Source organism: Vulpes vulpes, chromosome 8, assembly GCF_048418805.1.
Source record: "Vulpes vulpes isolate BD-2025 chromosome 8, VulVul3, whole genome shotgun sequence".
In the NCBI taxonomy this organism is placed as follows: Eukaryota; Metazoa; Chordata; class Mammalia; order Carnivora; family Canidae; genus Vulpes; species Vulpes vulpes.
Genome location: NC_132787.1, coordinates 41,445,309 through 41,457,652, shown reverse-complemented (window position 1 = coordinate 41,457,652; position 12,344 = coordinate 41,445,309). Strand labels below are relative to the sequence as shown.

General features: G+C 41.2%; 1 protein-coding gene across 1 annotated transcript in view; it reads right to left on the bottom strand.

Annotated features, from left to right (window-relative positions):
• LOC112917399 (maestro heat-like repeat-containing protein family member 1) overlaps positions 1–12,344 on the bottom strand; it is a 67,193-nt gene that overhangs the window by 34,005 nt on the left and 20,844 nt on the right. The window contains exons 19-25 of the mRNA XM_072766247.1: positions 6,676–6,792; positions 4,340–4,462; positions 3,848–4,000; positions 3,192–3,314; positions 2,752–2,831; positions 1,832–1,967; positions 685–774 (exon numbers count right to left, since the gene is read on the bottom strand). Of these exons, the coding sequence (XP_072622348.1) occupies positions 685–774; positions 1,832–1,967; positions 2,752–2,831; positions 3,192–3,314; positions 3,848–4,000; positions 4,340–4,462; positions 6,676–6,792 (822 nt within the window). The remainder of the gene's footprint in view (positions 1–684; positions 775–1,831; positions 1,968–2,751; positions 2,832–3,191; positions 3,315–3,847; positions 4,001–4,339; positions 4,463–6,675; positions 6,793–12,344) is intronic.

The window sequence follows — 12,344 nt, the reverse complement described above, 5'->3', positions numbered from 1 at the left end:
TGCAGCCACTATGGAAAACAGTTTGATGTTTCCTCAGAAAATTAAAAATAGAACTATCCTATGATCCAGTAATCACACTACTGGGTATTTACCCCCAAAATACAAAAACACTAATTTGAAAGATTATATGCACCATATATTTATTGCAGCATTATTTACAATAGCCAAATTAAGGAAGCAGCATGAGTGTCTACCATTAGATGAATGAATAAAGAAGATATGAGATACACACACACACACACACATATACGCATACACACATGCACACAGTGAAGTATTATTCACCTGTAAAAAAAAAAAAAGAATGAAATCTTGCTATTATAACAACATGGATGGATCTAGAGCATATAATACTAAGCAAAATAAGTCAAAGACAAATGTCATATGATCTTACTCATACATGGAATGGGTACTATACATACATACATACATACATACATACATACTATAAATCAAGGGACATCATGGGCTGCCAGGAAGAGGCTAAGAGAGATGTATGGAACAGATTCTCCTTCAGAGCCACCAGTAGGAACCAACCCTGCCGATATCTTGATTTGGAACTACCAGACTTTACCACCGTAGGAGAATATTATTTCTGTTGTTTGAAGCCACTCAATTGTGGTACTTTGTTATGGCAGCCTTAGGAAACCAATACACCAATTTCAGGGGCTCCTTCCCACTGACCTCTAAGCAGTGCTGGATCCGAGAGGGCATCTCAACAATAAGTGTCTCCATTAGCCTTAGTAGAGATTGCAGGGTCTCCCTGAACAAATCCTGAGGGGAGAAGAGAGAACTCAAATAGTTGCTGAGATGTCAACCACATCTATGCTTCTAAACTTAGCTCAGTGCTCTAGCTCTCCTAGAAAGCTTCCTTGAGAAATTCTGCTCTGCAAGTCTCCCCCTAACATTTCAAGGGCTATTTTCTCCACTATTAACTTGAACATATTCCTCTCTTGTTTTCAGCAGAGCACAAATGTCTGCCTGATGTGCAGTTTGTGCTAGTGGACTGGTAGTTCCCAGCTTGCCCCAAACATGGGCAAATCCTGTCATATTACCTTCCTTCCTTAACCAGACCTATACTGAGGAAGGCCTCATGGGAATACAACCAGAGTAAATCCACCTCAGCTTTCTTTTTATGTACCAGTCCTACCTTCATAACATAAATAAATGTGAACTAACAAAGAAGGACCCCCAGACAGCTGATGAAAAGGCCCGAATAACTAAACAGATCAACTGACCCTAAAGAAAACTAAATTAATTCAGTAAATATGAACTTCTATTTTTAAATATTCTTATTAATATCCTCAAAAAAAATCAAGAGTTGTGGCATCAATAAAACAAGACCAATCAAGGTAAAGGAGTAAACAGAGAACATGAAAGAATTCCTAGGAAGTAAACATGCAAGTGCAAATTAGAAAAGTGAATTCCTCCTCCATCTCTCAAGGAAACACTGCAGGCCCTCTGGAAAATGGATTCACCTCTCTTGCACCTGGAATGCTCTGAACTTATTTACCCATGGACCTTTAGGAATATCATGTTTGAACTTTCCAATCTGGTCTCAATTGTACAACAGTTAAAAATGAAAGAATTGAGTGTCCACCTCTGGGCCAGAATAGTAAAGTGGTGACAGTGGTAATCAGTGAGTACTCTCAAGAAGGAAGTACATCTCGTGAGTAGTGTTCAGACTTTAAAATCTAGTAACTTCTTTGAATGATTATGTTTTTATCAAATAAGGTGGAAGAGCCTTACATGTAACCACCAAACCTATACTTCTCATCCTCTCAAAAATAAAAGCTGAATAAAATGAGACAAACATCAAAGAGTTAATTACCACAGTGGCCTGGGCCTCCTGCAAACTGGATGCCTCCTTCTGTAAAACTTCTGTGGGTGGCAGGCAGAGCACACTCTTATAGCATGTTCGGAGTAGCTCTGTTCTTTCTTCCAATTCCATGAGGGGATGGAGCTTCCTAAGATCCAAGAAGAAGTAGCAAACATGTAACCAGACATCAATGGCTAGGAAAAACAGCTGAGGAAGGGCAGAGAGAGATGGTGGAGACAGAGGGACAGGTGATAATAAGAAATTACCAGAAGAAAAAGTAACAAAAGAAGAAAAGGAGTTAACAGTAAGAAAAGTTTTAAAACGCCAAGAAGGGGCAGCTGGATGGCTCAGTTGGTTAAGCATCTGCCTTCAGCTCAGGTCATGATCCCAGGGTCCTGAGACTGGCCGTACATCAGGCTCCCTGCTCCATGGGGAGCTTGCTTCTCCCTCTCCTGCTCCCCCTGCTTGTGCTCTCTCTCTCTCTCTCTTTCTTAAATATTTAAAAAATAAAACTACCAGGAAGATGGAAAAAAAGGGACAAAGGGAAAGAGGAACTACTACAAAAGGGTACTGATATTTTGGGATGATATATCACTTTTTTGGTTCCCCAAATATTTTGAGGGAACGGGGAGATGCTCAGTGATAGATATGGAGGCGTTTAGTCAGGGACAGCCCTGAAAGCAGAAGAAAGCCTGGACCAGAAACAAGAGTAAATGTCTGTGCAGATGGGAGAAGCAGTTTCTGCCAGGTACTCCAAAAATCCCACCCAAAAAACCTCGGCTAAAAAAAGGGGCAGACACTGTCCAGTAGATGTCTACTACGACCTGGACTTACTAGAAGCAGAAGCAGAAAATAAGAGGTGGGGACAGATCAGGGAATAAAGAACTGATATTTAGCCAGAGTGAGGAAGACAGAGTGGCTAACATTGTTACCTGAAGTCAGTAATGATGTTCATTGCCTTCAGCCTAATGGAGCTAGAGATGGAATTCAACGGCTCCTCCCTGATTAACTCCTGTAACACACCCATCCAATCCCCACCCCGGAGACCAACAGGTGAATGTGTTTTTTCTTGCCTTCTTCCCCCTCCTCCCAACCCAGGTTGTATTCACAAGAAACCGGAACCTAGAATTTTCAGGGACTTCCAAAGACTCTGAGGGACAGCACTTCTCTCCTACTCCCCACCATACCTTCCCCACAATACTCACAGCTACTTTGAGGATGGGAAAGGGAAAATTAGGTAGAAAAAGACACCGGTAAATCTGGACTTTTATTTTCTAGGCCAAGCCTAGGAGCATTGCCAATGGAAGTTCCATGAGGACCCATTCTCCCTCCTCTGTGCATTTCCACCTCCATCCTCCTAAGTTGTACTTACCATCATGAAGGTTACAATTTCTAGTTTCTGAGGGAACTTGAATTGAAAGGCCATGGGGTGACTGCTCAGGATGTTTGTTAGCTTGGTCAGGGCATCCAGGTACTCCAGTTTCAGGTTCTTATCCTGAACCAACCAGTATGCTCAGAGATTTCCAAGGTAGGAATGATCCTGGGGCAAGGGAAAACTACCTACACAAAAATCTGGGAGATGAGAAGCTAAGGCACCTATAGCCTCCCCTAGGCTGAGATCCTGCATCTTCCCTCTGTGGTGTCTTTATGGGGGAAGGGGCATCCCTCTTAATAACCTCTTTCTGGAGCTCCCATCTCATATTTACTCTTAAATTAGGATAGATATAGCTAGCTTCCTTATCTCTCAAGTTATTGTCTTTTTACTCAGTAAGTTCTCCTGAAAGATATCTAGTTGGATGATAAATGAACAGGGAATGGGAAAGACTTCTTATCCTACCCTCAGGGCACATGCTCTGGACAAATGGCAAAGGCAGGAAAAATATTTAGGGGCTCCCTCTTACCTCCCCTGAAGTAATTGTAATAGCTCTACTTCCTAGTTCCATTCAAGGCCAGGCATCATTTTCTTGGAGGGGAAGGGTAAAGAAGGCAGGGATGGGACACTGGAGAAGTAAAGAAAGCAGGAAATACCTTTTCCATAATGCAGTTGTGGTAGTGTTGCAGGACCATGGCCAGGATGCCATCTAAATGTGTGAAGATGTCTCCCTTGCTCTCTAAAATAATCTTGCTGTAGCTTAAGTAGATGATGTTACAGACCAGCCCCCATTCCCTTTGCTGATGTTCCTGTAGGAGGAATGGAAAACTTGCCTTCTCTTCATATTATCCTCCTTGCCTGGTGGGGAAATGGATTGGCTAGATGGCACAGAAGGGAAGACAAGGTTGTGGAATGGTGAACAGCTGGGAGAAAGGTGATACAGCTGGTGATACAAGGGCCTGAAGCTCGGGCATAAGGGAATGTGGGAAATGGAGAAGAGGATGCAATTTCCCCACAGTTGGTCAGAGGGTAATAGAAGCATCTATAGGTGAGTCACAGGCCTCAGAGAAGTGGGGAGTCTAGGGAAATGGGGATGCCTCAGAAGGTTTTGTGTGGGAGGCTGGCAGAGCTCCCAGGAATGCCATCACCTTCATTAGTTTGAGGATGAATGATGAGTCCTTGTCAGTGAGGACAGCACTATATACTTGCAGTTGGTCCAGGACTATCTTCAGATGTTTCATGGACACGATACTGAGCGCCACAGCAATGCCCTGTAATGGGGATAGCTTCAACCTCTTGCCACAGCTAAGGGTTAGACAGGCACTCTTTGTGCTCTCCCAGAACCAGGGATTTAGAGAGAGGAGGGGAGAGAAAAAAGAAAGAAAAGAAATGGAAGGAAAATTTGGTTCCCCTGACTTGAACTACTTAAATCCAGATGGAGAACAAACCATCCTTACAAGAAGTAATTCTAGAAGCAAATTACAAGAAACAGACCCTTAATTATAGAGAAAAAAATTGATGGCTACCAGAGAGGAGGTAGGTAGGGGGATAGGGGAATTAGAGGATGGGGATTAAAGAGCACATTTATTATTAAAAAAAAAAAAAAACAACCTCTAAAAGATAGATCGATAAAGACACACAGGGCTTGTCAAAATTCAAGAGTCTGATTCTTGTATTTTTCATACTAATTGACAACACCCGGAAAAGCCCTTCTAAGTATCATGGACCAGAGGAGAACCATCCCCCATAATGTTTGTGAACTGTGGGCCCTCATATGTATATGAATTAACCTATGAATTCAGTAGAGGTTTCTTTGGTGCCTAATGCATGGGGGAAAAGCAAATTATCCTAGAGTCACAGATTTGCAAAATTTTAGGATTATCATATGGAACACTGCAGGATAAAGAATACTTATAGGCACTAGTAATTCAGAGAAGGGTTATGAGGAGGGAACAGAAGGGAAGAGCAAATCCAAGGCATATTATCAACAGAACTGGATGGATGATCAGAGGAAATGGAAGAGAGAAGACAATGCCAATATTTCTAACCCAGGAGAACAGGAAACAGCAGTAACCGACTAAAATGGGCAGGTGGAAATGTGTCCTGTCTAGAGTTGGGGAGAGAGAAAGGAAGGAGTTCCTGCATGTGTCTTGTGGGACATAGTGGAAGGACAACTAAGTGAAAAATGCTGCCATGGGGACAGATGACTGAGTGGGTGCCAAGAGCAAGGGAAGCTTGGGGATTCTATAGCTCTCGCTGGAAACAGTCTAATTAAGTTCTTGCTCCTGAGCCTTGTCTTGGGATATCATGTCATGTGGGAATGCCCACTTCCCTCCTTCTCCTAATCTAGACCCAACTAGCCCAAGTCCCTACCACCCCACACAGCCACTTTATGTGTCTGTGACCACTCATGTTGCCTTTAGTAAGGCTATTTTGTGTAGTCAGCTATTTTCTTCCTATACATGTCTGTCTCCTCAATGATTCTGTTTGCATCTTGGGCTTGGTAGTCATGATGGTGATGGATGCTCTGAGAATCTGGGAGGGAAGGGGTATTGAAGAGGTGATGCCTGAGAGCATGGGCACCAATTCTATCAGTAAGCAACACATAGAGAGTGCTTGTGTGCCAGGCATTGTTCTAGGAGCTTTTACATTTTTAATCCTGAAAGTCATCCTATAACACAGATTCCACGGTATTCCCACCAAAAATACATCATCTAAGCCTAATCATGAGGAAACACGAGATAAACCAAAAATGAGCTACATTCTACAAAATAAATGGTCCATACAGTTTTAAATGTCATGATTGTGAAAAATAAAAACTGAGGAACTGTTCCAGATTAAAAATATTAAAGATAGCCTGGGTGGCTCAGCGGTTGAGCATCTGCCTTCAGCTCAGGTCGTGATCCTGGAGTTCCGGTATTGAGTCCTACATCCGGGTCCCTGCATGGAGCCTGCTTTTCCTCCCTCTGCCTGTGTCTCTGCCTCTCTCTGTGTCTCTCATGAATAAATAAATAAAACCTTTAAAAAATATATTAAAGATAAATGTTAACTAAATGCATTATTTGATTCTAAATTAGATCCCACACCGGAGGGGGAAAAAATGTTTTTCTTTTGCTGTAAAAAAACAATGGTAGGGCATTTGGCCATTTTCTGATTAGGTCTATAAATTAGATAATAGTACAACAGCAATGTTAACGTCCTAATTTTGACCACTGTGTTCTGATTATGTAAGAGAATATCATTATTTTTAGGCAGTATACCCTAAAGTATTTAGGAGTAAATGTGCATCATGACTGCAACTTCCTAAAATGATTCAGAACATAAAATAATAATAATAAATAACTTGTCCAAGGGCACACTAAAAGTGGCAGAGCTAGAATTCCAACCCAGATTGTCTAGCTTGCCAGGTCTCAGCTTTTAACTACTTTGTCATCCTGTGTCTTAAAGGAAAAATGTTTCTCCTTTGCCAGTTCTTCCACTTCACCTCCCTCTCCTGCAGCTCTTCGTGGACAGTTTGTAGGATGGAAGAGATCATCATCTTTATCAGTGTCATATTCCTTGAGGTCCGCAGGGTGAATCCAAAGAATTTATATAGAAAAGCCTAGGAGAAGTGAAAGTGCAGGGTCATGCATAGCTTGGAATGAAGTTAAGGTAGCTTGGGGGATAGCCATTTCCCAAACTTGTTTGAAACTTCAGCCAGCACCTTCCTCACTGCCCCATCCTCCACACTGGACCTCCTATTCTCTGGGGAAATCTGGATAAGGCAGTAATCCTACAGAGTATGGGCTCAGTAAGCAAAGGAACCACCATTGCATCCCTGAAGCTAGAGGTAAGAGAAAGCTGTATTTCTAATTTCTCAGCCTCTTAGGATATGGATCATCCCTTTAGGAACTACTCTGATCCCCATACTTCTCATTTCCAGCTAGGAAATAAGTTCCTTACATCAGTGTTTTATAGCTTTCAGAGAACAGATCTTTCACCTCCTTGGTTAAATTTATTCCTAGGTATTTTATTTTTCTTGCAATGGTAAATGAGATTATTTTCTTAATTTCTCTTTCTGATGTTTCATTAAGTGAAAAGAAATGCCACATATTTCTGTATATTAATTCTGTATCCTTTACTGAATTCATTTGTCAGTTCCAGTAAATGTTTTGGTGGAGTCTTTAGGATTTTCTATACATAAGATCATGTCATCTGCAAATAATGAAAGTTTTGCTTCTTCCTTGCCCACTTGGATGGCTTTCATTTCTTTTTCTTGTCTGATTGCTGTGGCTAGGACTTCCAGCACTACGTTGAATAAAAGCGGTGAGAGTGGATATCCTTGTTTTTGGTTTTAGGGGAAAAGCTCTCAGTTTTTCACCATTGAGTATGATGTTAGCCATCATATATCATATATGGTTTCTCTTATGTTGAAATATGTTCTTTCTAAACTTACTTTGAGAGTTTTTATCATGAATGGATGTTGTACTTTGTCAAATGCTTTGTCTGCATCTATTGAGATGATTGTATGGTTTTTATCCTTTCTCTTATTAATGTGACACATCATGTTGATGGATTTGTGAATATTGAACCACCCTTGCATCCCTGGAATAAATATCACTTGATCATGGTGAATGATTTTGGATTCTGTTTGCTAACATTTTTCTAAGCATTTTTGCATCTATGTTCATCAGAGATATTGGCCTGTGGTTTTCTTTTTCTATAATGCCCTTAGCTAATTTTGGTATCATGGTAATGGCACAAATATGCAAAGATATTCTATGCTCATGGATCCAAAGAACCAATATTGTTAAAATGTCCATATTAGCCAAAGTAGTCTACAAACTTAATGCAACCCCCATCAAAATACCAACAACATTTGTCACAGAACTAGAACAATCCTAAAATTTGTATAGAATCACACACAAAAAAGCAGACAAACAAACAAACAAAAAAACTGAATTAGCCAAAGCAATTTTGAAAAAGAACAAAGCGGGAAGTATCACAATCCCAGATTTCAAACTTTACTATAAAGCTGTAGTGAGGGGATCCCTGGGTGGCGCAGCGGTTTGGCGCCTGCCTTTGGCTCAGGGCGCAATCCTGGAGACCCGGGATCGAGTCCCACATCGGGCTCCCGGTGCATGGAGCCTGCTTGTCCCTCTGCCTGTGTCTCTGCCTCTCCCTCTATCTCTCTGTGACTATCATAAATAAATAAAAAAAAAATTAAAAAAAAAAATAAAGCTGTAGTGATCAAAACAGTATGGTACTGGCACAAAAATAGGCACATAAACCAATAAAACAGAATAGGGAGTCCAGAAACAAACCCACATTTTTATGGTCAATTAATCTATGACAAACGAGTCAAGAATATACAATGGGAAAAAGACAGTCTTTTCAACAAATGATGTTGGGAAAACTGGATAGCTAATGCACAAGAATAAAACTGAACCACTTTCTTTTTTTAAATATTTTTATTTATTTATTCATGAGAGACACAGAGAGACAGGGAGAGAAGCAGGCTCCACGAAGGGAGCCTGATGTGGGACTAGATCCTGAGACTCCAGGACCATGCCCTGGGCTGAAGGTGGCGCTAAACCTCTGAGCCATCCAGGGAATCCCCTGAACCATTTCTTATACCATACACAGAAATAAACTCAAAGTGGATTTAAGACATAAATGTGAGATTTGGAACCATAAAATTCCTGAGAGGAAACACAGGCAGTAATTTCTTTGACATCAGCCATAGAAACATTTCTCTAGATATGTCTCCTCAGGCAAGGGAAACAAAAGCAAAATTAAATTATTGGGACCACGCCAAAATAAAAATCTGCACAGTGAAGGAAACCATCAACAAAACAAAAATGTAACCTATTGAATGGGAGAAGATATTTACAAATGATATATTTGATAAGGAGTTAATATCCAAAGTATATTAAAAATTTATATAACTCAACACCAAAAAAGCAAATAATCCAATTAAAAATAGTCAAAGACCCAAATAGACATCTTTTCAAAGAAGACATATATATGGTGGGTAAACACATGAAAAGATGACCAACATCATTATCAGGGAAATGCAAATCAAAACCACAATGAGACACATCTTACATGTGTCAGAATGGCTAAAATAAAAAACACAAGAAATAACAAGAGTTTATAGGGATGGGGAGGAAAAGGAATCCTTGTGCACTGTTGGTCGGAATTCAAACTGGTGTAACCTCTGTGGAAAACAGTATGGAGGGATCCCTGGGTGGCGCAGCGGTTTGGCGCCTGCCTTTGGCCTGGGGCGCGATCCTCGAGACCCGGGATCGAATCCCACATCGGGCTCCTGCTTCTCCCTCTGCCTATGTCTCTGCCTCTCTCTCTCTGTATGACTATCATGAAAAGAAAGAAAACAGTATGGACATTCGTCAAAAAATTAAAGATAGACTAACCCTATAATCCAGCAAGTCCACTACTCACTTGTCTTTAAGCAGGATAGACTCTGTAATGTGGTATTTACCCAAAGAAAATGAAGACGCTAATTCAAAAAGATATATTCCCCCTAATGTTGATTGCAGAATTATTTATAATAGCCAAGATATGGGAGCAACCCAGTCCATTGATAGATGAATGGATAAAGATGTGGAATGGGGTATTATGCAGCCTTGAAAAGAATGAAATTGGGAACCCCGGGGGGGGGGGGGGGGGGCGGGCGGGTGGCTCAGCAGTTTAGCGCTGCCTTCAGTATAGGACCTGATCCTGGAGTTCCTGAATTGAGTCGCACATCAGGCTCCCTGCATGGGGACTGCTTCTCCCTCTGCCTGTGTCTCTGCCTCTCTCTCTCTATCTCTCTGTCTCTCATGAATAAACAAATAAAAATCTTGAAAGAAAGAAAGAAAAAAAGAAAGAAAAGAATGAAATCTTGCCATTTGCAACCACATGGATGGACCTAGAGGGTATAATGCTAAGTGAAATAGAGAAAAACAAATACCATATGATTTCACTCACATGCAGAATTTCAGAAATGAAACCCAAATGAACATAGAAAAAAGAGACCAACAAAATGTAGACTCTTAAATACAGAGAACAAACTGATGGCTGCCAGAGGGGAGGTGGGTGGGGGGACTTAAGAGTACACTTATCTTGATGAGCACTGAGAGATGCATATAACACTATATGTTGGTTACACTTGAAAAAAAAGTAATTAAAAAAAATAAAAGGTAAAATAAATTTTAATAACACAGCTTCACTTGAAAAAATTAACATTAGAAACAGTTCCTTAAATTTGCATAATTTTAAAATCAAAATAGCATAATCAAAAAAGTATTTTTATGTAATCTTTATCTCTCCCTCTTCTGAATTTCAGTAACCTTTATCCTTGTTTACTATGCCTTGCCCTGTCTACCTTGTAATATCCATATTTATGTACTCAAACACTTTCCTACCTCAGGGTTTCTGCATTTCCTGTTTCCCTTGTCTGGAATCTTCCTTGGGTTCTTCAAAATGCTGTCTCACTCTCATCTTTCTGACCCTAGTTCATTGAGCCTTTTGTAACCAACTAAGCTCCTCTCTAGTTCACCGTCCTGCCTCTCTTGTTCAAAGCTTTATCACAATCACTAGTCATCTTGTTTATGTGTTTGTTAGTTCCTAACTTGACCCAATCTCTTATCTCCAATGAGAATAAAGCTCAGGAGCAATGTATGTGCTGTTCATTGCTCTGCTCCAGTGCTAACACAGTAGAAAAACAGGGTATACCAGTGTTCAATGAATGTGTCAACTCTCCCCCCAGAAGCCCCTGCTGGTTGGGCACCTTTTCTTCCCCTAGTAGATGCATTGTCCAGACCCGAGGTTTCTTTCCCTTCCCTGGCTGTAGGTACCCTTGTGAGCAGTGCCCACCTGGCAGCCTTTTCAGGCCTCCTTGCCTGGAGATACTTGAGAGTTACATTCTTCTCTCTCCTATCCCTGCCCCATACTAACCATGGGAGCCTGGAGCAGTGGCAGAGAGGTGGAGGGTGGGGAGGTACAAAAGCCCCCCTGCCTTACTTGTCTTTAAGCAGGATAGACTCTGCAGTGTAGTTTCCATCCAGGTCTCCCTTGCTCAGCCTCTCCTCTTCCTATCATCCTTCCTTTACTTAATCACAGCATCTCCTGAGAGCACCTTCTTGCTAAATCACTTGGCAAGGAATCCCACCTTGGGCTCTACTTCTATGAAACCTGACCTAAATCACCTGCTTCTCTGCTTAGCTAGCAAATTACTGCTTAGCTGGCAGATTACTCAGCTTCCCAGACTTATTAATTCTTCTGTAGAGTGACTGATCTTCCCAGTTTGCCGAGGACTGAGACATTTCCTAGTATGCTGGACTTTCAGAGCTAAAACCAGGACAGTCTTGAGCAAACAGAGATGGTAGACCACTTTTGAGAAAGTGGTCTGGCCAGCCCCCACGGGCTAAGTAAACAGCTCTTCTCTATGCTCTTAAGCATACAGTGCACATTCCAATCCTGACACTTACTATGATTGTCCACTCTCTCCTCTGTTCACTCAAGCAGACAGTGATTTCCTGAAGGTCGAGTCAGTGTCTTTTACATGAGTGCTCTGTGCCTGCTCCATGCCTGCTGTGGTGTGGGCATTTAGTACATATTTTTAATAATTTAATTGATAAAATCAGAATTCCTGCTTGCTTCATTTTGCCATCTATAAAACTTTGCACATAGCAGGTGCTTCATAAATACTTGTTTGTAATTAGAGAACTAATAATCAGTCTTCAAAATAAAGCCTCTTCCCTGGGAGATATCCCAAAGCCCAAATTAAGTGTTGCTCAGTGACAGGAAAACAAGATAAAAAAATCAAGGAACCTGAATTCAGGTGCTAACTTTACCAATAATTTGCTTAAGACTCTGAATCCTCTAGATTGTGTTTCTCCATCTGTGAATAGGGACAATGAGCTGTCTTGGTTACTTGGTATTTTTCACAGATATCTTTGTCTATCCTCATCCACTCTCCTGTGAAATAGAAGTTGTTTTTGCCACTGCCCGAGTAAGGCAACTGAAATCTCACAAAGGCTAAGACACTCGACCCAGACTGCACCAGGAGCACAGGAAAAACCAGGATGGGAACAAAGCCTTCACCAGCACAGATCTTGAGCTCTGTGAGCAAAGGAGCCCCTTTTCCTCAGTCAACTCTGCAGTGCCAAC